The 25081-nt window shown below is 56.6% G+C and overlaps 2 protein-coding genes across 2 annotated transcripts; one reads left to right on the top strand and one right to left on the bottom strand.

Annotated features, from left to right (window-relative positions):
• Positions 1-6163: 6163 nt before the first annotated feature.
• On the bottom strand, positions 6164-7344 carry LOC102964234 (calmodulin-like protein 3). The gene has a single exon (XM_007081170.3). The coding sequence runs from the start codon at positions 7229-7231 to the stop codon at positions 6782-6784; it is 450 nt and encodes a 149-aa protein (XP_007081232.1). The 5' UTR covers positions 7232-7344; the 3' UTR covers positions 6164-6781.
• A 16213-nt stretch (positions 7345-23557) lies between these two features.
• Positions 23558-24866, top strand: LOC102963939 (calmodulin-like). Its single transcript, XM_015537140.2, has one exon. The coding sequence runs from the start codon at positions 23611-23613 to the stop codon at positions 24262-24264; it is 654 nt and encodes a 217-aa protein (XP_015392626.1). The 5' UTR covers positions 23558-23610; the 3' UTR covers positions 24265-24866.
• The last annotated feature ends 215 nt before the right edge of the window (positions 24867-25081 follow it).

The following is a 25081-nucleotide window of genomic DNA, read 5'->3' as shown; positions in this document are numbered from 1 at the left end:
TCCAAAGAAGCTCTTGAAGGAGTTAGTGCTGCTTACCCTGGAGATGAGGGGAGGCTGCAGGCGGGGATGCGATCGTATCCACAGCACTCTGAGGTATGGACACCCGGAGATGTGGGAACGCGTGCTGTCCCCTGCTCTGGAATGTGTCTAGAACGAAGGCAGAAGGAGAGAGAGGGCCAGTGAGTGAAGTTGTATGGAGGCACATGTCAGACCCCACAAAGAAACGCTTTCGAAGGATCAAAGTTACCCGACCGCTGGACAATTGGCCTTGAGCTCTCCTAGGTGGACGCATTCCTGGGACGTACAAAGTTGCCACCTTTCCGGGATGCTGTCCCTTTGAGGCCTTTGGCCCCGGGTGGGAGATTAGGCCAGATAACCTGAGACGATGAGCGGATCTAAGGCTCTACAGGGGGGCGTGTCTATCCCCACCTCGGGCCTGTGTGTGTCCGCGCACAGGGACGGAGAGGCCGCACCCGGGCCTCCCTGGGCCTCGTCACGCTGACTACCCCCCGACGTGCTGAGCCGGGCTTCCGACACCAACAGCCGCTCCCGAGTCTGTGACGCAGCGGCAGAATGCATGGAAAGCCTTGCCCTGCACCGTGTGGAATGTTCCTCCCCCCTCCTTCCTGTCCGCACCTTCTCCAGAGCCAGGGGCGGCCGACTGGCTGAGCTGCCCACAGAGCCCAGGAGGAAGTCAGTTCCGGACGGGCCCCCAGCAGCCGTGCTGGGGCTCAGAGGAAGAAAGGGGTCTGCGAATACGTCCAGCCTCCCTCTGGGGACATAGTTGCTGGCATTGCTGTCACAAGCCACCTTGGCCCCGGGGGCCGTAAACACCTCACATCGGGAGGCCGCAAGCCTGAGATCCGGGTGTGGGAGCCCCTGGCTCCTCCTGGGGCTGCTCTCCCGGGCGCGCAGACACCTCTTCTCCCCGTGTGCTCACATGGTCGTCCCTCTGTCTCCAGATGTCCCCTTCTTGTAAGGACATCAAGAGTATTGGATTGGGGACCCACCCTAACGTCCTTGTTTTAACTCGATTGTCTCCATAAAGACCCTGTCTCCAACTAAGGTCTCATTCTGCGGTCTGAATTTGTTGGGGGGGGGGGGAGGACATCATTCAACCTGTAATAGAGGACATGTGTCTTTTCTGATTGCCCATCACCTGGACCCTGCGATGTGACTTTGGGTGGGAGGCAGGGCTCTCCCTGGGCCCAGACGTTGCCCAGCTGTTCTGTACGATGACAGAGGCCTGGGCCCAGCTGTGGCCAGAGAGACACCTGCACAGAGCTCTGTACTGACGCACATCTCCTGTCACAAAGGCGCGGCCGGCGCATATTCTGTCCTGGTGACGTGGCTGCCTCTGCTTCCCAGGAGGAGCAGCGCCCACGCCCACGTTCACCGCCAGCAGCGGGGCGGGAGGGTGAAGAGGTGCCCTGGGCTGTGGGGCCTTTTTTTCTTTTCTTTCCTTAAACGTTTCTTTGAGAGACAGAGAGGGAGAGAGAGAATCACAAGCAGGCTCCGCACTGTCAGCACAGAGCCCGCTGCGGGGCTCGAACTCGCGAAACCGTGAGATCGTGACCCGAGCGGAAACCAGGAATCGGACGCTCAACCGACGAAGCCATCCCGGCGCCCCCAGGACCTTTTGACGGCACCCCCTCTGAGGCCACCTGAACTGTGACCCAGCGGCTCTCGTGGCTCCTGGCTCCTGGGTTCCTCAGCGCTGTTCCAGGTCTTTCTCTCCTCCAGGTGCTGGCTGCCCAAATGCTGCCCAGTGGCGGTGGTCTCTCCGAGGCCTTTCCTGCTCCATGCCTTCTGCCGCCCCGCTGCAGCTCCCATAGCTTCCGTAAGACCAGCTTACCCCCGGTCTCAGGCTGCTTGCTCAGAGAAGCTTCTTGGTGGCGGTGCTGAAGGGGGAGCTTGGAGCCAGTCAGACCCAGCTTCGAACGCGAATGTACTAGATGTGTGACTTTGGGGACGTTGTTTGAACGCTCGAGGTCTCAGTCTTCCCTTCTCTGAAATGGGCTCATAAGCGTAGCTGCCACACCGCCCGTTTTGAGGCGTAGAGTCAGGGCCGCTCATGCAGCATTTCACGGGGTCCCGGGGTGGGGGGAGGGGGGTAAGCATCTCCCTCAGAGTGAGCCGTGCCTCTATCACAGGGAAGCCGTCCAAACTGGAGCCTGGGGGGCATGTAGTGACCTGTAGACGAGACCAGTTCAGCGGGGACTGAGAGGGGCGAGCCCCGCCTGTGGCTGGCAGGCTTGCACGGGCTGGTTTTTGGGCGGGGGTGGGGGGGCGCCGATGCTCGGTTACTCCAACCCTGCAGGGCAGCACGAGATGGCCAGCCTGCACCCGCCCAACATTTAGCTCAGGTGTTTCCCCTGCTTCTGGACCAAGTGCCTGGCTCCTGTCCCCTCCCTGCTAATTCGGAACACACTAGAAAGCAACGGAAGACCCGAGAGAAGGTGTTTGGGGGACTGTGCAAGAACCTCGTTGCTGACCGTCCCCGTAGGTACTTTCTCCTGGGGGTGTGGACACCGTGTTACCCTCCCCAGGTCTATCCGAGCCTGACTCCCATGGGGCATCCCCAACTGTCCCTTCCTCCCGGCGCCCAGCACTTGGCAAGAGGGTCAGGGAGGGTCCTTTCCGGTTCCGGGTCCGACTCCCTTGCCCCCTCTGGGTGGGTCCAGGCTCCTGGCTGTTAGGGAAACAACCACCAGAAAAGCAGACGGTGGGAGGTCTGCAGGTGGGCGGGGCCCAGATCTTCCTCAGAAATCTTCTCTTTGTTTGTGCTTTGCCTTTTGGGGGAGAAACACACCCCGTCTCCCCCACTGCTTCCATTCACCACGGGGCAGTCCCTACCTCATACATGCGTTTTCATTTTAAATTCTCCAACGGGCACCAGAGAGTCGTTTTTTAGCTGGCTGGCTGGGGGAACCTTTGATCAGCCCCAGGAATCCGTGAGGATCAACAGAGGCCAGCAGGGCTGGGCTGTGTTTGACTTAAAATTGGAAACACAGGAGTGGTTTTATATAGTCTGGGAGGTCCAGGAGCCCCGAGCGCTGATTTATGAGAGGCTTGGTATGAGAAGCCTATGGTAATATTTATAAATTCCTTCCCCAGGGCTGGATGGAATGTTCTTCTGAAACTGCGGTCAGATAGCACCTTTTGGGGGGATGAAGGGAGGTTAGGTCCAATTCTTCAGTGATTGAAAAAAAACAGGGAATGTGGGGGAGGGGTGGTTGTTCCTAAGAAACTCTGCAAAGGAAGCTGATCTGCAGGGTCCTTACACCCTCTGGGACTCTCTCTAGTCCAGGACCTTGCAGGGGCTCCTCTCTGGTGCTCCAGAGCCCAGGTTGCCCCCTGCCTGACCTCCTGCAAGGCTGGGGACCTACATATTATGGGGACCACAGTTTACAGATATCCACCTTGATGTCAGGGGACACGAGACAGGTCCTGGCCTGACCGTGTGGGAAGGACGAACAGGAAGGATGACAGAGTGGACGTGTGGAGGGGGCTGAAGACACACACAGGTGTACTGAGGGGCCCGAGCCTGATGAGTGACACAGGACGCACTGAGTCAGAGCCATGTCCCTCATGGAGGTGGCTGCCGGGAGGGCCCCGTGTGCCTTCCAGGCACGGCCAGAGGCTCACACACGCACGGTAGGTTTTGGACCACCAGCCAAGGCAGGGGACCCCACAGAATCAGGGAGCCCCTGCCCAACCGCGTCCCCTCGGGCTGGTGTCCCTGTCCCTAATCCCTCAGGCTGGGGGAGGGGCTGAGCCATGTGGCCCAACTGGCTGATGACCTTGCTTGAATGAGAAGGGACGATGGCGAACGTATTTCAAAAAGTGCATTCAGGAGAGTAAAACCAAGGGGAGGGGAGAGGAGGGAACGTTCTCAGCTCTGGCCCACCTTGACCTTGCCGCCTCCGTTTCCCACCTATGAACAGAAGAGAACCCCATTGATATCAGTGATCTGCGTCTGAGGGATCCTGGAGGTGTGTGTCCTACCTGCTGCTTGGCCTCATGATGGAAGTGATGGAAACGGCAGGCGGTGGTCTGGGGTCTCTGGGGGTGGTGGGGAGCTTGTCACCTTCTTTCTAGCCTGCCCGGGCCCTCACCCGCAGCCCGGCTCCGGGAACACCTGAAGGAGGGTCAGGGGCTCGTCAGGAGGTCTTTGCACAACCGCTCGCTCCTGCGCTGGCCCACGGACTCCCCACGGGAGCCCCCAAAGCCCGTTAAAATGCCCGCAGGGCAGTTCCCACAAGACGCCTGTGATTCTAAGACCTGCTTCGGCTGAATCAGCGGGAGGCTGGGTGGAAGGCGCACAGAGACGCCTCGTCCCCTTCTAGCTGTGTGTCAGCAGGCACACAGGTCCCCCATACTCGCAAGGGCTGAGCTGGGCCGACAGCGGGAAAGCAGGGGTTAAATGCCCACTCTCCAGCCGGGCCCACGCGCCACGGCGGGGACCTGGTTGACGCTGAGCGCGGTGGAGGAAGACCTCTGAAGCCAGCCGGTCCCTCACCTGCCCCTTCCCTTCCTGAAGCATTTAGGAGGTGGAATCCTTTTGTCCCTGGAGGGTGACGTCAGTGTTCCCCCTGGCAGGTGGGACCATCATGCGCGTCTGAACCGCTGCGGTGACGGCTGGCTGGGCGCCCCGAGGGAGCGGCGGCCCTGACATCTGGACGCTCCATCCGGCACGTGGACGTGTTGCCAGTGCACGACCCATAGGCGTTCTGCCAATCCCCGCGGTCGGGGGCTGCGGGGAGGCTCAGCTCCATCAGGCTCAGCCCCCGGCCCAGCCAAAAGGGCCTGCAGTCAGGCCCGCCCTCCCCTCCCACGCCGGGAGGGCCTTCCCAGCTGCACTGCGTTGGGGCATTCCTGCCCCAGACCCTGCCTCAGTGTCCTCTCGGCCCCAGCCCCTTCCCGCCTCGTCTTTTCCCTTGGACTCAGGGGCGGAATTTCCTCGGTGGAGGCCAAGGCCAAGTCGCCAGGCCGCACGGAGAGTTAGAGCTGCAGGGGTCGCCTAAAGGCGATGGCAACAGCAGCTGTCATTTATTAAGCGCCTACTGCATGCCGGGCATGTTAAGGAGATGATTTCTAACGCTCACAGGTGCTCGAGAGAGGCACTATCAGAGTCCTCAGTCACGGCAGAGGCGAAGGGGCAATGGAGAGGCCGCGCAGTGTGGCCGAGGGCACAGCCCTGCGTGCAATCCCGGCCCCGTCACCTCCCAGCTGTGGGGCATCCGGCAGATTTCTCAAGCTCTGCATGTCTCAGCTTCCTCGTCTGCGAGACGGGGAGGCTGCTGACGCAGCTCGTGCACAGGCTCGTGGCGGGCTCCTGTGCCCGCAGGGTGCTCACGACGGTGCCCAGCGCCCAGGAGGGGCTGCAGGAACACCTGCTAGCCTCACGGAGAAGCAGAGCGCTCCGGGCCGTCAGCAGCCAGCTGCAGGCACAAGCCTGGAGAGTCCAGTCTGTCTGGCCCCGGTGCCCATGTTCTTCATTGTACACACGAGGAAACACGCGTGGTGGGGACGGGGTGTTGGGGGAAAGGACTTAAGGCAAGATGGGCCAGGGGCTTTGTGACCCTCCCAGGGCCGACAGCCATTGCGCGAGTTGATGAGAGCCTCGGGGCAGCATCCACGGCACCAAACACCGCCTCAACCCGGGCAAGGTCTCTCTGACCCCCGGGTGATCCGGTGCGGCCTCTGAGGGATGCCAGCAAATGCGGGAATAACCATCTCAGGGGCTGGACAGGTGGCTCGCATCCACCCCCCCCACCCCCCCCCACCCCCCCCACCCCCCGCCCTGGTCCTGTACCGTCAGAGCACGGCGCATCCCGGAGACCGCAGGTGACAGAAACCCACCGTCAGGCTGCCTTCCCACCTGTAACCCGCCTGGGTTTCCAGGGCTCTGTGCTGCCTCTTAACTGCTCTTTGCTACTGACTTCTCCATTTTACTTGAAATAAACATTCAAGGTTTGCCTTCCTTAGGCTTCTCTCTTTTCATTACCCTCTCCACTGCTAGGTTTCATCGCCTCTCCAAAACGCACAAAAATGGAGACCCCGCCTCATTTAAACGCTGGACTAGCAACAAGGATCGTTTCCGCGGAGCCAGAACAGAAGGAGCCACGACGGGGACGCAAACGTTTTATTATCCCCCGTGGTTCCCTCTCCCTCTCGCTCATATTTCCCTCCGTGAAGTTGAACAGGAACATGTTACAACTGAGCCCAGCTTTACTACCGGCCTCAAAGGATGAATCGCAGACAAGCAAGCACCCGGTGGAAAGAGGGGGTGTCTCCCAGGAAGCCGGAGCTCAAGTGTCAATGTCTCTGTCAGCCTCTCCCCCGGGCCGGGCCCCTCCCGCCCGCAGAGGGAGCCTTCCGGCCACAGAGGCTCTGAAACCCCCCGGGCGCTGGGGTTCCCGCTGCCCTGGCCCCAGTGCTAAGCGGCCCGCAGGTCCCAGCCCAGAGGGCTCTGTGACGCCACGCTGCGCCCTCCCCAGGTCACCGTCAGGGCAGTGACGTCACTGCTACTCCTGAGTTTCAGAGGCACTTGTCGTTTGCTGGGCTCGAGGGTGGCCCGTGTCATTCCGGCTGAGAAGAGGCCGGGGGAGGGTCGGCAGGAGAGAAGGCGACAGAGTGAGGTGCAGGAAGCAGGGTGGAATCACCCGGGCGGGGGAGAAGCAGAGCCCAGGCGGGCGGGAGGGGTGCAGGGAGCCATGCCAGGCCGAGGTTCCCGCCCGAGCCGGAGGCAGAGCCCTCGGCCAAGCCGGGCGGCCCCTCACTTGGAGACCAGCATGTGCACGAACTCCTCGTAGTTGACCTGGCCGTCCCCGTCCACGTCGGCCGCCCGGATCATCTCGTCCACCTCGTCGTCGCTCAGCTTCTCCCCGAGCCTGGTCATCACGTGCCGCAGCTCAGCCGCGCTCACCAGGCCGTTGCCGTCCTTGTCGAACACGCGGAAGGCCTCCCGGATCTGCTCCTCGCTGTCCCTGCCCCTCAGCTGCCGGGCCATCATGCCCAGGAACTCAGGGAAGTCCACGGAGCCATTGCCGTCACGGTCGATCTCGCCCACCATGTCCCGGAGCTCGGCCTCCGTGGGGTTCTGGCCCAGGGACCGCATGACGGTGCCCAGCTCCTGGGTGGTGATGGCGCCGTCCCCGTCCTTGTCGAACAGGCAGAAGGCCTCCCTGAACTCGGCCACCTGTTCCTCCGTCAGCTGGTCGGCCATGGAGGGAGCGGTGGCAGCGGCCGGGCTCCGGGGGACAGGTGGCCGCACTAGGGGCGCCGGCTGGCTGGCCGTCTGGCCCGGGCTTGACTGGCGGGCGCTTAAGAAGGAGCAGGGCTCCGCTGGCGCCCCGACTCCCCGCCCCGCGGTTGCCCGGGGCCGGGCACTGTTGGAACAGGAGTCGGCACCAGGAACGGGCCGGTGGAGGGTTGGGCTGCGGCCAGCGCCCGTGTGCGCGCGCGCGCGCGCGTGTGTGTGTGTGTGTGTGTGTGTGTGAGCTGCTCCCGCCCGCCCCACTGGCAGCTGTTGGGAACCCCCCGCGGGGACTCCCTGTCCCCTCCTCCTGCCCCATCGCCAGACCCTGCACTCAGTGAAACGAGCAGTTTCCCTCCTGGGAAAGTTCGGGCAGGATGAAAGGCAGAGGTTGCCTTGGCCTGAAGGGAACTCGTTTCCTTGTCCGGATTCCCAAAGCCTGAAAGCCCTCGCTTTCCCAAGAGGGTTTTCAGAGAACGAACAAAGGCTTTCTCCTTCAGGTGGAAGCAGACTGTCTTCTCACCTTCAGAAGAAACATGAATGGAGAAGGTTTTCCTCCAACGTGTTCACTCCTCGATATGTATCGAGGGCCTACTGTGTGCAAATACTGTTCTAGAAGCTGGGAATAGAGCCAGGGACAAGACAGGCAACTCCCAGGCCTCCAGAAGCTTGTATTCCCTCCCGGAGACAGCTAGCTGGCGAGTAAACCAAACGATGAGATTCGTGGATATTGTGACAGGTGCCATGAAGGAAGACACAGGGATGCTGGCGGGGAGAGCACGGACAGGTCACCTCCACAGCGGTGGTCAGGGAAGGCTTCTCTCACAGGTGGCACTGGAGGGTGACCTGAAGGGAAGGAGGTGTCTTCCTGGCAGGCAGGCTGAGCAGGCTCAAAGCCCACGCGGTGGGTGGGGAGAGGGCGTGGCATGGCCAAGGGACAGAAAGTCGGCCAGTGTGGCTGCAGCCTGATGGATGAGGGGAGAGAAGGACATGAGGAAGGGCACATCTCCTCAGATGCGGTGGGGGAGTCACGTTCTATTCTCTGATGAATGGGAAGACAGGCAAAGGCATGTCCGAAAGTCTGGACCTGGGTTTTGGGGGAGAAGAGCAGAAGCAAGGGGGTATTTGTAAGAGGAGATGGTCTCAAGAACGCAAAATGGGATGCTCACCGAGCACACATTCCTGCCCCCAGGGAGCCTGGGGAAATGACCACCCACCTAGTGACAAGAGGCCAAGCTGCCTGTGGGAATCCACGGAAATCCAAACTGGGAGAGACCCTCAGAGAACCACCATGATATGGCAGGAGACGAGCAAAGGAGGACGACACCACCAGACTTCCTGTAAAGCCACAGTAATCAGGATGGAGTGGGACTGCAAAAGAGTGGACACATAGATTAATGGAACAGGACAGAGGGCCCAGAAATAGACTCGCAGAACACAAGCGACTAAGGAGCAAAGGAAATACAAGGTAGTCTTTTCAACAAGCGGTGATGGAACAGCTGGGCGTCCATGTGCAAAAAAAAAAGTGAATCTGGACACAGACCTTACGCCCTTCCCAAAAAGTAACCCAAAATGGATCACAGACCCACATGGGAAATGCAGAACTACAAACCTCCCAGATGATGACATAGAAAGTCTGAGTGACCTTGGGCTTGGCAATGACACCCAGCTCATCCAGTTTGGGTCTGGGCTGGGTTTACATAGGAAGCCAAAGGCGTGATCCATGGAAGAATTGATGAGCTGGATGTTATGGTCTGAGTATGTCTTCCCAGAATTCATAAGCTGAAATCGCACCCCCAAGGGGATGTAGTCATGAGATAACACGAGGGCAGTAGCAGGAGGCCGAGGAACCACTGGACACAAGCGTGTAAGCGACATGGTGTCCTGGAGAGCCAAGGGCTAGCATCGTGGGAGAGCTCGTGAGACAGTCCCCGTGATGGACGCATACGTTCTCGCTTCCTGCCTACTTCATCCGCAAGAGGGTAAGTGGCCGATGGGTGTCTGCAGGTTTCTGGATCATGGTGCCGTGGCTCCAACATCCAGCCCTCGCCCTAAGCGAGTTCTTCAAAAAGGCACGTTGAAAGAGAGCTCAGTAAGGATTTTAAACAAAGGTACTCATGACTCACAAAGGACAGTGCTGGGATGGGCTAAGCTGTGGCAGCCTCACTGGTTAGGAAACTCGCTCTTATTTCATGGCTTTCTGCCATCCTCTCCCTGCAGCCCTCCCCGAGAACACATTTTTGATCCTGGGACCCATCTACACATTTAAAATTATCGAGAACGCCAAAAGGCCTTTGTGTATGTGGGCTACACCAACCAGTATGTTCTGGAGTTGAAATTACAACCGGAAAAAAAATTCAAGTATCTAGCTATATTTTTCTACATTCATTTGTAACTTAAAAAAATAGGAGTAAAAAACTGATTGCATGTTAACAGATATACTGTAGTTTTATGAGAGATCTATTTCTAAAATAAAAAAATAATAGTTTTAATTATTGATAAAACTAATAACTTATTTATTAATTATTATTATTTATTAATTGATTATTAATAAAACTAATAAAAACAACGTCGCAAATCGCTTCGTGTGTCTGGTTTTGTGGAAGCATGTCTGTTTCTGCTGCACTGGTCTGTGGGAGGATGTTTTGATATAAAGTACAGACTAACCCAGCTTCACACGGATACGCAGCTGGAAACGGAGAACGTCTACATGACTCAGGTATTGGCGGGTATTTTTCTTCGGTGCTATATCAACATTCCACGAGTGGTGGTTTCTCAAAGGTTAGCTGCAGTGTGGGATCCGAAGCCACATCAATGATCTTTCTCGTACTGTCACATTAAAATCCATTGGTCACTCTTGGGCTTCGTGATTGTGTCATGCTCTGCTTTGTTCCTTTGGACAATATTGGTTCACTGAGTTCTGTAGATCTTCTGAAGGTTGACCCGTTGCAGATAAAATTATAAAAATCTCATGGGGCACCTGGGTGGCTCAGTCGGTTGAGCGTCCGACTTCAGCTCAGGTCATGATCTCACGGCTGGCAGGTTTGAGCCCTGCATTGGGCTCTGTGTTGACAGTTCAGAGCCGGGAGCCTGCTTCTTATTCTGTGTCTCCCTCTCTCTCTGCCCTTCCCCCACTCATGCTCTGTCTCTCTCTCTCTCTCTCTCTCTCTGTCTCAAATATAAATAAACATTAAAGATTTTTTTAAAAATCACATTCTTTCATATCACCAACAATCCTATTAGGAAAGTATCAGAAAGTCTCAAGCTCACAGTGACAGGTATGGAATTTCCAAAATTCTAATTTTTATTTGAAAGCTCAAATTTTATCATTGACAACAAAGACTACCGATTGTTTTTCTTAAAGTGACAAGCTCACCTCATCCATTTTTTGAAACAAAATGTCTGCCAAATACCAGGTCTGGAGCAACCATGTGGTGTCATATCAGCTGTTCTTTCCAATAAAAATGGCGGTCCATGACAAAAGCTTCCCCATTACACATGGGCTCACGAGGGCACCTTTCTTATGGCAAATGCTGTATGTCAATGTTTAGCAGCGTATTAAAGATGTGCCTACAAGGGTTGAAACTTCATCAAGTAATAATGTCACTACTTCTCCAAGAACATTCTTAAGTGAAACTGGCTTTTTGTTTTTTCAGTTCAGTGAAGTGTATGATGATTGCTAGTACAGGAGCCTTGATTCATGCTAGAGGGCTAGGGATTTTACCCTCCACTGCTTTGGCCCCAGTGCAAGACGTCAACGCAATGAACACAGCAGATAATGTCTTCGTATTATTAGGAGAATAGTTTGGCCTCCCAGACTCTCAGAGAGGGTACTGGGGACACCCTCCCCTCCCACGGATCCTTGGAACACACTCGGAGGCCCACAACGGTGGAGTGTTGAGAACCATGTCTGAACTGAGTGTAGGACTCCCCGGGCTGGAGGTAAGAGGTACTGAGGACGCTGGAATCTTGGCAGGGACAGTGTGGACCCTACAGAATATGGTGTTGATGATGACCTCACGAGACACACATCCAGGGGACTGCCTGCTGCAGCAACTTCCTCTGAAGAGTAGATAACCCAAGATATTTCTCTTCTCTCTGAATTGGCACTGTAATAGTTATTGTTAAAAAGAATTCATGCGGCACCCTCGTGGATATGCCTCTCTTGCTGGGTGCTATGAAGATATAGATTAAGATTCCCCAGTCTCGTCAACCAGTCATGCCTCTGTGCCCTTCGAGAATGGGTGAGGCTGAGTGTGGCCATGAGAGTTTTCTCTCTCTCTCTCTCTTGATTAACAGCCCTAACCCTTGCTCATCTACCTCCGGCCCTCCAGTATGAATATAAACACGTTGTCGTAATGTGTTTGGGTCGCTATAACAAAATACGACAAACTGGATGGCTTCCAGATTCAGGGCATGAATCTGAAGTCACTCTTGGAGTGACTTTTGGTCAGTCTTTATGACCAGGGCTGTCCTGGGCTAGGCTGGGCTGGAGTTTGAGTTCAGGGAGGAGAAGGCGGTTCTGGATCAGAGCATGAGTTGTTTAATTGAGAAATCTGATAAGTAACCGGTGACATCATGCTTAGGAGGCTTGTGCGCGATGTGAGAACGCGTTTCCCAGAGCTCATGAGACACCGTGCATGGCCTTCCACTGGGTCATAAAGTGCAGGAGTGCTCACTTTTATGATTTGAGGCCTCACCTGCAGAATGAAGTCCACTGCAGAGGAAACAAACAATCAGACTGTTTTGAGAGTTTCCTGGATCCCCTTGGGTCAACGGGTCCTCATGTCCACTCCCACTGCTTTTACCAGGCAGCCCGCCTGAGGTCAGCCTCCACGGGTGCCCCACCCTGCACCAAGGCCACCTGTTTAGGTACCGTCGAGCTCCTTAGCAGCTCACCTGCTGAGGCCAGGGCCTCCGGTGTCGCTGAGCACCTCTCACTCAGTGCATTTACGAAGAGGCAGCAGGACGGACACAAAGTGCCCTGTATACTGACAGCCACTTTGATTAAATCAGTATTAAATGATCACCCCAAATGAAAGCAAATTAGTCCTAAATCCCACAATAAAAGCAACCAGGCAAGTTAAGATGTCTTCTCGAACTTCCTGTTTTCCTGCAAGAAGGATGATTTTTTTTAATGTTTATTTTTGAGAGAGAGAGAGAGAGAAAGAGAGAGACAGAACGCAAGCGGGGGAGGGGCAGAGAGAGAGGGAGACCCAGAATCCGAAGCAGGCTCCAGGCTCCGAGCTGTCAGCACAGAGCCCGACGCGGGGCTCGAACCCATGAGCTGTGAGGTCATGACCGGAGCCGAAGTCAGATGCTTAACCAACTAAGCCACCCAGGCGCCCCAAGGATGATTTTTTTTTAAAACACCTGCCAGGATTGGTGACTTTCTCCAGGTTAACTCACCAAGCTCACTGGTTGCTCCTACCACGAACTTCGGGGCAGGTGAAGCCTCCTGGACTGGCCTTGGGGAAGGCAGGGTAGAGGAGAGCAGAGCAGGGAGGAGAGTGTGTTGGTTCTGGAAGGGCCCCTTTGTATGACTCACCGGCCTTTCAAATCTGATATTTGATGTTTTTTCTTTTTGTTGTTGTTGTTTTTACTTTTTTGATATTTGATGTTTTGAAAAAAAAATGACCAACAGTAAACATTAAATGAGGTAATGTTGCTGAGGGGCTAGAATACATTCAACAAATCTTCTGATACCCGGCTACGTTTGATAATTGGCTAAGCGGGTTTAAGCCCCCCCCCCCCCCCCAAGCACAAGGGTGTGGTAATTACCTTCAAGAGAACCACGCACTTCCCCGAGGGGTCTGGAACTCACTAAGAGGCAGGAAGAGTGTTTCTTCCAAGTTCTAAGCCTTTGAAGTTTACGATTGTGATGAAAACCTTTCATTCAGTCCAGAAAGCGTGTGTGCGCGCTTGTGTGTGCGTGGGGCTCAAGTGTCCACGTGAGCACATGTGTGCCTGCCGGGGAGCACGTGACCAGCGGAGGAAGCAGGAGTGTTTGGGGCATGGGCTCTGTACCTGGGGAGGTGATTTGAAGGAGGCAAAGTGCTTTAGCAACGTGCACAACTCCCTTTGGAAGTCATTCCCCCAGTGTTGTTGCTTTTTTTTTTTTTTTTGATGTTTATTTATTTTTGAGAGAAAAAGAGAGCGAGAGAGCAGGGGAGGGGCAGAGAGAGAGGGAGACACAGAATCCGAAGCAGGCTCCAGGCTCAGAGCTGTCAGCACAGAGCCCAGCGTGGGGCTTGAACCCACGGACCGTGAGATCGTGACCGAGTCAGATGCTTCACTGACTGAGCGGCCCAGGTATCCCCTCACCCAATGTTTTTTTTTTTTTTAATTTTCTTATTTTTTTAATTTTTTATTTATTTTTGAGACAGGGAGAGACAGAGCATGAACAGGGGAGGGTCATAGAGAGAGAGACACAGAATCTGAAACAGGCTCCAGGCTCTGAGCTGTCAGCACAGAGCCCGACGCGGGGCTTGAACTCACGGACCACGAGATCATGACCTGAGCCGAAGTCGGCCGCTTAATCGACTGAGCCACCCAGGCGCCCCAACCCAATGGTTTTAAACTTGCTCGTTGAAGCACAGCCGTAACACAGGGCACTACAGATTTCTACACGAGGGGGTTCCGAAGGGTGGCTGGGACAGTAAAAGCTTAATAAAGGTTAACTGTTATTCACCATCCAAGTAAGATTTCATGTGAAAAGGGGCTTCCCCTGCTAATGAGATTGTGAAAGTTACCCTCCCGTCTAAACCCCTTCGTTTCCGGACAAGGACGTTATAACCCATCAGACTGAAGGATCTGGTTAACTACTTAGTGAACCACAAGATACGGGCCTCGGTGGGGGTGGGGGCGTGGGGGGTGGTCTCCTGGCTCTTCATGCTTCGAGGACTGGGGCCCGAGGGGCACTGCCAGTTACTAAGGGACTCTCTGGTCAGCCTCAAGTGCCTCGAAGGCAGAGAGAGCGTTTTGTTCACTGGAGACTCTGGGATTCCAGCACAGCCCCAGCACAGAACACGCACTGGAGAAACTTCTGAACGGAAGAGGAAGGCTTTGACCAAGGCGGCCCGCTCTTCTGGAGTAGAGCACAGGTTTCCTGGGAAGGCCTGGTCCAGTGGGCAGGGAGGACAGGGCAGGGGGGCTCGCGACTCTGGGGTCACCGACCACGGGGGTCAAGCGTCTCAGAGCGAACCCAAGAGTCTCGAGGTCCAGTCCTGACTCAGCGCCACTGATGTCGACCCCGGTGGCAATTCTGTCTGTTGGAGGAAGAGAAGAGACTGCTCCTGACCTCGTCTTTAAAGGAATACGGAGGTGACCAAAAAAAACCTCACCCAGGACCAAGCGTTGCCTTCCTGGAAGAGGCCAGATTTGGGGACTCGGAGAAGGGGCGACTGAGGAAAGGAGGAGGAAGGAGTGGAGGGTGTGGATATGGTGTGACCCAAGGGACCTCAGTGGGAAGCCCCAGGGCGAAGTCCCCTGCAGTCAGCGGGGGAAGGAAGGTTTAGGGGAGCTCAGTTTGGAGATTTTCCTCCGTGGGTGGCTCAGTTGGAGTGGAACTCAATGGATAAAGGGAAAGGAGGCGGCAGGAGAGGCCTGACACAGGGGTGGGGGGTGAGCCCAGCATCAGGTCTGCCCCATGGGCCCAACCTCCCACCCCCCACCTCCCCCGAGGCCTACACTTCCTTCGGCTTCATGCCCGCTCTGAGGTCTCGGCAGATGAGGGGAAAGGGGAACGGCTATGTTTGCGAAGACACGGGTGGAGATCAGCATTTACACTGTCTCTGTGCGACCAGGTGGCACCAGGAAGCTGGTCCTCCTCTGCCTCCCGGAGCCTGGAACGGCAGCTTGGACTCCCTGCAGAGTCAGGGTGTGAGCAGCATCCGACCCCCAGACTTGACAGGGTGGAGGGCCCGCGAGGGGGGCGCTGGGCGGGTGCCGCTTCCATACAGGAAGGGAGATGGAACATTCAAGACGTGCAGGGCTGGGCAGGGCTCTGCGTGCTGAGCCCCGCCCACCGCAACACTTTTCCAAGGTGGGATGGGAAGTGAAAAATTATGGCATCTATCTATCTATCTGTCTATCTATCTATCTTATCTATCTATCATCTACCCATCATCTATTATCTATTTGTCTGTCCATCTATCTATCATAACTGGAGGAAGAAATTTCAAATGCATCATCGGGAAAATGCTATGTAGCTTGAGGAAACAAACACACAAAAATGACCACAAACCCAAATATTTAGAACTGGTTTAGAACACCTCAATTGCACAAGGAGCTTATTTCACTGGAAATAACAGCCTGGAACACATGCGAGGAAGGGAAATGAGCCAGTATAAATGGCAGCATTTATGCGCCAGAAAAAAGAGAGTAACATGTAGAAGCAAAACTTCTGCTCTCTCTGACGGCGCACAGGACGAGTCGGGCTGAAGAATGCAGCTCACGTGCTGGGAGGGGCAGGGGGAGCATGAGGAGGGCTCTAGTGAGAAAATAGAAAGTTACTAACACCTTAGTAAGAGGGGTGAGCAGGGGTGGAGAGAAAGCTGTGCCCTCTTTTCAAGATGCTAGAAACTAGTCAGATATGCTTTTTTTTAAATTATTAATGTTTATTTCTGAGAGAGAGAGAGACAGAGCGTGAGAGGGGCAGAGAGAGAGAGGCAGACACAGAATCCAAAGCAGGTTCCAGGCTCTGAGCTGTCAGCACAGAGCCCGACGCGGGGCTCGAACCCACGAACCGTGAGATCATGACCTGAGCCAAAGCGGGACGCCCAGCTGACTGAGCCACCCAAGTCAGATATGCTTTTAAAAATGTGAAGAAAGCTCTTAGGGAAGGAGTTAAAGTCTAGAGATCTTTAAAAAACAAATCATTGTTTCCCCATGTTTAATGAGGGGCAGGGACATTAAAAACCACAGACGAGGGGGCGCCTGGGTGGCTCAGTCAGGTGAGCGTCTGGCTCTTGATTTCGGCTCAGGTCATGATCTTGAGGTTCATGAGTTCAATCCCCAAGTGAGTGTGGAGCCTACTTGGGATTCTCTCCCTCCCCGTCTCTCTGTCCCTCTGCCCCTCCCCCACTTGTTCTCTTTCTCAAAAAAAAAAAAAAAGAAAAGAAAAGAGAAAAGAAAAGAAAAGAAAGGAAAGGAAAAGAAAAGAAAAAGGAAAAGAACAATCACAGATGAAGACTGGATTAAAAGTAGGGGAGTTAAAGCCCCAGCGAAGGGATGGGTGTAGCCGGAGATGAGGTTACCGAGGGAGAGAGAAAGTCAAGTGAGAATCAGGGCAGCTTGTCCCAGAATGTTCCAGAAGATAGGAGGATAATGGCGGACCTGGGCAAATACAGGCTAGAGGAGGTGATGCCGCGGGCTTACCACGAATGATGGCTCCTCGAGAAACCGTTTCCAAGGATTTCATGGAAGCGCACGAGGACCGTCTTCGCCCCAAGCACATTTGCCAACTTATCCAATTTAAAAGGCGAAACTGACCCCACTCAGGTCCATGTGCTGTGAAGCCAGGCCGTGGTGAGGGGCGGGGCGCCCGCCGAAGCGCCACCTCCTTCTGGCGCATTCCGTGGCTTCACCTGCCTTGCCCTTCTCCCCCCAGGGGGCGGCCAGCTGTCCCCGGCTCCGCGACTTGCCTGAGCTGCGTGTGGCGGTCCTCGGTGGCGTGGGAAGGACAGCTGAAGTCCGCAGACACTGGGAGCCCAGTGGCTCCTCCGCGAACGAGTTCCGTGCCTTCTCTAAGCCTCCCTTGCTGCATCTGTAAGATGGGAATACACTGCTGAGTGAGGACAGGATGAGGTCACCCATCGCAGCCCTTAGCGCGGCGCAGGGCACACAGAAGGCCACGTCACCCCGCTCTGACCCGGTGTAAGCCACCGCCCTCCGTCTCTGCCACGTCAGTGCTCCCAGGACAGGCACAGAGGAGACGGAGTCCCCATCCTCAGTTTCCTTAGGGCCACGATCCTGCAGCCACTGACAGTGCCCTGGGTCCTGTCTGCTGGGACCACAGAGGTTTCTCTCGCCCCTGGTCCCCGGTCACATCCAAGAATCACCAGCCTCTTCCTCACACCTTCTGTGTCAAAAACAGCCTCCTGGGTCAGGCCCCGGATCGGGAGGTCGCAAACACGAAGGCCTCCTCGTGATTCACCTGCGGGTGGTCGGCTGGCCCGGGCACGTCAGCTCCTGGGGAGGAAGGGCAGGGTAGAGGGGCTGACCGCTCACCTGTGTGTGCTGTCGTGCCCAGCAGACCCGTGGACCGGCCTGCGAGGCCTGAGGGTCAGGCCTCATTCACTCCTCTCACAGCAGACAACCCTGAAGCTCAGACAGTGGCAGCTGCTTCTCGGGCCCGGCGGGACGGCCACAGGGCCCCCGAGACACGTCGCGTGAGGCCTTGCGGCCATCTTTCCCGGGACCTAGTGCCCGACCTCCCCGCCCAGCTCCTTTCTCTCTCCCCTGGCGGCCGGAGCCATCCAACTGTCGCAAACAGAAAAGGCCGGGTGGCGGGGGCGCTGGGGGCTGCAGGCCACAGGCCTCAGTCTTGCCGGTAGGGACGGGATCCCGTGGCCACTGCTTTGGGAGCACTGTGACCTAACTCACCCTTTCTGAGCAGCGCATCGGGACGCGTGGGTGTGCCCCAGTCACTCCTCTGGTCTGCTCCCTCCCCGACTTCTTGCCAGATGGGGAGAACAGCAGTGCCCCGAGCAGAGGTCAGAGGGGAGGGGGTGAGGCAGCTGTGCCCACGTGGAAACGAGCACCTGCTCTGAGCTGCTGTTCAGGCAACGGCGGTCCTGACGCTTTAGGATCTCGCCCTGAGGTCAGAGATACAGTAGAAGCCCCGGGCGCCCCCTCAGAGCAATTGATTTATTACCGGTTTTAAATTAAAGTTGCTAGGGGCATCTGGATGGCTCAGTCGGCTGAGTGTCGGACTTCGGCTCAGGCCATGATCTCATGGTGGGTGAGTTGGAGCCCTGCGTCGGGCTCTGCGCTGACAGCATAGAGCCTGCTTGGGGTTCTCCCTCTCTCTCTCTCTCCCTCCCACCCCCCTCCCCCGTTCTTTGTGTCTCTACATGAATGAGTGAATAAATAAACTAAAAAAAAATTCAAAATTAATTAATTAATAAATTAAAGTTGCTGCTTTACAAGTTTGGTTAACTTTTTTTTCCCCCTGGCAAACTTTGGCTCTGCGTTAAGTTATATCAGTAATCGCTGTGAAACGAAGCCTGGGACCCACGGAAATATAACAGTTGACTACAGACAGGAGGTGGGACTGGCCAGCCAGAGGAATTACAGCAAGTCCAGACAAACTAGCGCCTGGCCCACGCACCTGCTCACGTCCCTGTGGGCAGTGGCACACGATGACAAGACCATCTCTAACTATGGGAAGCACGGTCCTCCTCCCTTGTTCCGAGCGATGGGAAATGCAACATATGACTCGCCTTGGAAAGGTTCCCACCACAGTTAAAATGCTCGGTGTTTGAAAGCCTCCATTTCAGGACTCCGGAAACATACCGTACTCAAAGCCCTTCTTGCAGAAAGTGCCGGGTAGCTAGAGTGCCATTGTCACTGGGGCTGCATACGTGTGCGGACAGCGCATGCAGAGAGATCTGCGTCCTGCCAAGCTCCCGGGTGTGTCGTTGACCAAGAGGAGGGGGAAGGACGGCCCTTGCCAGGTGCCCGGCAAGTCTAGGCAAACTGTGGGCACCGACTACCCACAGCCCCTGCCAGGTCGCTGTGTTGAACGCAGGGCAGACACAGACCCTGCTCTTTTTTTTTTTTTTTTAATGTTTATTTATTTTTGAGAGAGAGAGACAGAGTGTGAGCAGGGGAGGGGCAGAGAGAGGGAGACACAGAATCGGAAGCAGGCTCCAGGCTCTGAGCTGTCAGCACAAAGCCTGACGTGGGGCTCAAACCCATGAACCGTGAGATCGTGACCTGAGCCGAAGTTGGATGCTCAACTGACTGAGCCACCCAGGCGCCCCAGACCCTGCTTTTTTAACACAGTCCCATGACAGCAGGGCCTCTGCCCTTTTCCATGACACGTTGGTGGCCCAAGAATCACAGCTTTGCTCGGACAAGGATCTAAACCGGAAAGATGATCTCCAACTTCTGCGCCTTCAACATGTGACCATTTTCCTGTCCAATGGAAGTTCACTCGACGCCCGGAGCACCTGCTCTGCGGCGCTAGGAGCGGAAGCAGGGAGCAAGAGGAGACGCGGTCCCCAGCATCAGTGGGGTCAGGTGTTTAACTCGGCCCGAGACCATCTGAGAACTTAGAATAGCCACCCGCTCCGCTTCAGGGATGTTTGTCCTTGGACCTGCGAGAAGGTGCCTGGAGGAAAACGAGCCCGAAGCTGCCCCAGGCGGAGGGCTGGCTCTGGGCCCACGGGGGAGGGGGTGACAGCAATGGCCCGCACTCTCAGCCCTGATAAGGCAGGTGTGTGTTATCTCCTCTGCGGTGAAGTCACCTGCCCCAGGCTGCACCACCTGTGACTGGACGACACCCACAGCTTCCTGGTTCCAAGGCCAGGGATGGAAACACCCGCTGCGCTGCTCTGTGGGGGAACGTGACTTGTGTTTAGGGTTGGGGACACAGCAGGGACTCGGCTGGTGGGGGGGGGCACATTCGGTGAAGGCAGCACATGGCTCACAGTGGTGGCCCGATGGAGGGCGGGCTCCAGGAGCAACATGTGCAGATGTGCTCACGTGGGCACAGGGTGATCCCCACGCAGGAGTTGCAGGCAGGGTGTGGGGGTGCTGAGTGGGGGAGGGACACGTGGGTTCCAGCAAGTCAGAGGAGCCAGGTCCTAAACCGGTCTTACTCGTTTGTCACCAGACCCGGCCCACAGAGCCCACAGAGTGTGTTCTGTCCCTGGGGCAGCCAGGCTGGCTGCAGCCATCAGTCTGAAGGCCTGGAAGGAGGACAGCCAGACCACACCCCTGTGCCCAACACCCACACTCATACACACACACACACACACACTCACACTCACAGAGGGGTGTCCCCCCAGAGGGGGATCCCCCTCCCCTGGGCCGCGGGGGCCTGTTGCCCATAGGGACGCCCTCGGGGACTCCAGAACCTCAGCCACTATCACTGGGGGAAGTCCCAACATCCCCGGCAGCAGGGCCAGGAGGTAAACTGACAGGGGCAGGAGAGGGAATGAGTCTGGGTGGGAGAGCTGACCTCCAACCGGCGACGGCCACGGGCCCGAGGTTTTGTCCAGGAACCCCTGGGTCTCTGTGCTGACGGTCCACATCCTCTCCGCCTCTCTGTTGTGCTTGGTCCCAGGGGCTCCTTCTCAGCAGACGTAGGTCCTCCACTCAGGCAGGCAGCCTCTCTTGTCTCCCTCACACCCAGTGGGGGTGGGGGCGGCGGGGAATGGGAGGCCACGCGGGCTGACGTGGAGGTCTTCTCACTTGTCTTCCTGTGCACGCTTCGTATGTGCCCCGGGGCTCCGCGGGGGGGCCCGCAGCAGGTGCCAGTCTCCCAGCCTCGGGCTCATTCCCGGATGGACGCCCTCGTCCCATCACACTGGGAACCCGGCAAGAGGTGCAGCCCCGTAAGGAGACACCCATGGATGTGAGGCATCTCTAGTTCCTTCGTGCTCCTTCCAAAGAGCTGGGCCGGGATCTGGAGGAAGAAAGGGGCCGGACCAAGCCGGATGAGGCTTTGGCGACACGTGCCGCGTTCCCCCCCTTTTCCCAGCACTGAGTTCAGCTGTCGGACGGTCTGTGGAGTTGGTCACTGGGGAGCAGCGATCCCTGATGCCGGTCCCATGAGGCTGACCGACCGCTCACCTGCTTAGGCAGGAGGCCGAGGGGAAGGGGTAAAGGAGTGACTTCCATATGGATTCCTGCTCCGAGAAGAGAACACACCGTGTTAGAGAGGAAGCAGGGTCCAAAATGGCAGGCCAAGCAAGGGTGGGGAGGGACTTACCAGAAGGGTGGCTCTCTCCTCAATTTCTGGGTGGCCTTGGGCATTGGACTCTATCACCTGAGACTCCATCTGTGCATGGGCGCAGTGAGCGACAACGAATAATTATCACCTTCCGGTCCCATGAGGTCACTCACTAGATGGTCTTTCTAAATACAAGCGTCTGTCTGCACTGTGTAGAGCTGTGTGGTGAAGGCTGATGTCCAAAAGCTGACTAATGTCAGAATCTGGGACTGCGTGACGTGACTCTACCCTCCCGGCAGGCGAGTTTATCAGTGCTATCAGAAGGGTGTAACGACAAAATTGAGAGAGAGGTCCTCCTTCTCTTGCGTGTCGGTTCACATCAAACACAAACCAGCTTTGCTACCGAAGATGGGGCTCATCATAGAATAATTACACTTCCTGATGATCAAAGATACTTTGATCTTTGATCCTAAGCGCCCCGATCATAGACGGTGGACGTATTATCCTATTTTGTAGATGTAGATACCGAGACCCAAGTTAAGTTCCCAAATCAGCAAGGGAGCCAGAACCAAGAGCTTCATCTCCTGATAGCGTCTGAAAAGCTCCTCCCTCGTTACGACGCATCATTGAATACCAAGGGGGAAATAAGAAAATGTTAACCATCTTGGATTTTTAATCACAAGCCCTGCTAATCAGGTAAGAAGAAAATAAAGTGTAAACTGTAGATTTATATCTTCAAATATTCTTAAAAGGACATCCTTGTTGTCAGGAGCCCCGCCCGTCCCTTGTCACTTCTGACATGTGGTAGCTTCCTGTGCCAGTGCCCCAGGGGGACCACATTCTCCACCCAATACTGGTTGTGGGTTTCACTGAGAAACTGATTGCTCAATATTTATCGAGGTCTCTGTACTATTCCAGCACGAAGATGAAACAGCAATACTTCCTCAAGACGTCTTTATAATGTTTATTTATTTTTGAGAGAGAGAGACAGACCATGAGCGGGGAGGGGCAGAGAGAGAGGGAGACGCAGAATCCAAAGCAAGTTCCAGGCTCCGAGCTGTCAGCACAGAGCCCGACGTGCGGCTCGAACCCACAGACCGTGAGATCGTGACCTGAGCCGAAGCCGGACGCTCAACCGACGGAGCCGCCCAGGCACCCCCCTCAAGACGTCTTTATGCAAGAAGTTGGACAACTGGAACCTTCCCTTTATGTGTCTCTCCACATCTGGGTCCCTGGCTCGGGGTGCGCTGTGCCGTGCCCAGGGACGCGTCTGCCCGGCTGCCCTCTGGGGAGGAGAGACGCCGCGGTCTGTCTGATGGGCTGAACCGGAGACGGCTGGGGTGTATACAGTTTCTCAGGAGAGGGAAGGAGTTGGTGGGTCACACACAAAGGCACAGGCGGGTGAGGATCTGGGAGTCTGTAGGGACCAAGAGGACATTTGCTTGAGAAAGACACCGCGGAGACTCTGGTGCAAATGTCCCCTTGAGGGCCTTGGGCGTCACTTGCTAGGGACCCGGGGAGAGTCCCCAAGGGCTGAGCTCTTGGTCTAAAATCTGCTACTCAGAGCAGTGGGCAGAGATGACATCCTTCCAGAAGACAGAGGAGACTGTGGACCGGGGAAGTTTCCAGACTGGGTTTTGTGCTTAGGGCTGACCCTTAGTAAACCCTCGAGCTAGGCCACGTTCACAGTCTTGGCCACCCCTTTCCACACCCCTCTGTCCCTAGCGTCTGCAGGGGCCGGCCCGCTCTGGATCCCGTGCTGCACGGCGAGGCTCTCTGGCGGGACACCCGTGAACGGAGCAGACCCCCCATGCCTCCCCCGTGTCCTCATAGAGAAGCTTGAACCTAACAGTGGAATGGGATCAGAGGAATCACGGGGCCGGAGGAGAGGTATTCCGGGGGGAACAGGAAGACCTTTCCTCACCCCCGAAATCACACTTGGGACAACCACGTGATAGACAGTTGGCACGTACGCATCACGCTCTGCACGCACGCGGGCCTCTTGCTGTCTCGAAGCTGCGGGCACCTAGGCGCATCTTCCGTGGCCTGGGAGCTTCATGATGCCCAGGGTTCCGCCCTGGTAGAATTCCACTGGCTTCTGCCACCCATCTGCCTCCACCAGGGCGTCCTGTCAGGCCAGAGCTGACAACAGTTCCAAGAAGAGAATAGAAATGCCAGACAGTCCCCCACTCCTCCGGGACCTGCTGTGTCCACCGAGGGAGGCTCCCCTTCCCTCCCCAGCCATGGTCTCTGCGAGAATCAGCTGGGTGAGAAGCTTCTAGAGTGGCAGGTCTGCCATCGGGGCTAGCAGAGGCTGGCTGGCCTCCAACGGCCCCCATGCTGGTTCCCTCCAGGCTTTCCTGGGCGGGCCCTGCGCTCCAAATTCCGGCCTTTCTGGTTTGCAGCTGCTGCGTCCCTCCCTGGGAGGAGGATTTCGCCCAAGGACATGGGGAGGGCGGAGAGCCTTCCTCCTCCCTTTGCCCCGAATGCAGAAAAGGAGGGGGGTTCCATCCCATGGCAAGACTGCCACGGGAGCTCTGCCCTCACACAGACACAGCCTCCCGTCCCAGCCGCCGGTCCCCGTCTCCGACGTGAGCCCTTTGAGCCAAGTGGCAGCCGGCTGGGAAGCTCTGTGACAGGTGTACGTGACATGGCAGAGCAGCTGTCTGAAGAACAGGTGGCCGAGTTCAAGGGGGCCTTCTCCAGGTTTGACGAGGACGGGGATGGAAAGATCAACGTCCAGGAGCTGGGAGCCGTGATGCAGGCCCTGGGCGAGAACCCGTCGGAAGCCGAGCTGAAGCAGCTCATCGCCCGGGTGGACACCGATGGCGACGGCCACATCAGCTTCGACGAGTTCCTGGCAGAGATGGCCAAGATCATGAAGTCCTCGGGCAGCGAGGCGGAGATGCGGGAAGTCTTCCGTGCCTTCGACCTGGACGGCGACGGCCACATCAGCGTCAACGAGCTCAAGCAGGCCATGGCCAAGCTGGGCGAGAATCCTTCCCAGGAGGAGCTGGACGCCATGATCCAGGGCGCCGACGTGGACCGGGACGGGCAGGTGAACTACGAGGAGTTCGTGCGCATCCTCTCTCAGAAGTGAGGCCCGGCCCGGGGCCCATCTCCTGCCTGATTCTGGTCCTCGTGGCTTCTCGGGGCCCCCGCTTCCGTGGCACAGATGTAAAGGGGAGTCTGGGTGGGGGGTGGGAAATTACCTACTGGAGGGAGGGCCTGGGTTCTGCCCCGTCTGCCCGGTGAGACCTCGGAGCAGCTCCTGTAGAGAAACGGGGAGGCCCCCTGCCTCACTGGGCTGCGGTGAGGGACCCCAGAGCAATGTGATGGCTGACATAAAAGCAATTGGACTCTGAGAGCGGTGCTTGCGCATCTGGTTGGAAACCGGAAAATCGAAGGCCCCGAGCGGTGGCATCTGGGGTTCTTCTGCGCCTCTACGCCCTGCGCTCGGGCCTAGTGGGGGAGCAGACCTGGGTGGGCCAGATGGTCTGCCTTGGCCTCCCCCGCATGCCCCAGGAGGACATCAGGTGCGGGCGGCCGTGTAGGGCTGGGAGGGGACAGAAGAGGCACGTTTCTTTGGTTCAAGGGTCTGCCTGAGCTTCTGGGTCAGGACCGGAGGCCGGAGGCTGGAGCCCGGAGCCTGGGATGGAAACACTGTCTACACCACAAACCATAAAGTCATCACTCCTTGCATTTAGCCAACTGTTCTGTAGGCTCAAATAAAAAAAAAAAAAGAAGTGTGTGTGTATGTGTGTGTGTGTGTGTGTGTGTCCTACACGTGAGATGCAGGGTCTTACAGGTGAAAAAAACAAAGGTGGGGACACCGGGGGATCAGACCCACCTCACTCGAGGGGCCTCACGGGGCAGGACCAGAGGCTCCGGGCTGGACACTGTGTGTCGGGGGCAGC

This window comes from Panthera tigris, chromosome B4 (assembly GCF_018350195.1).
Source record: "Panthera tigris isolate Pti1 chromosome B4, P.tigris_Pti1_mat1.1, whole genome shotgun sequence".
NCBI classification, from domain to species: Eukaryota; Metazoa; Chordata; class Mammalia; order Carnivora; family Felidae; genus Panthera; species Panthera tigris.
The sequence above is the reverse complement of the archived record's forward strand: the minus strand, read 5'-3'. Positions and strand labels throughout refer to the sequence as shown.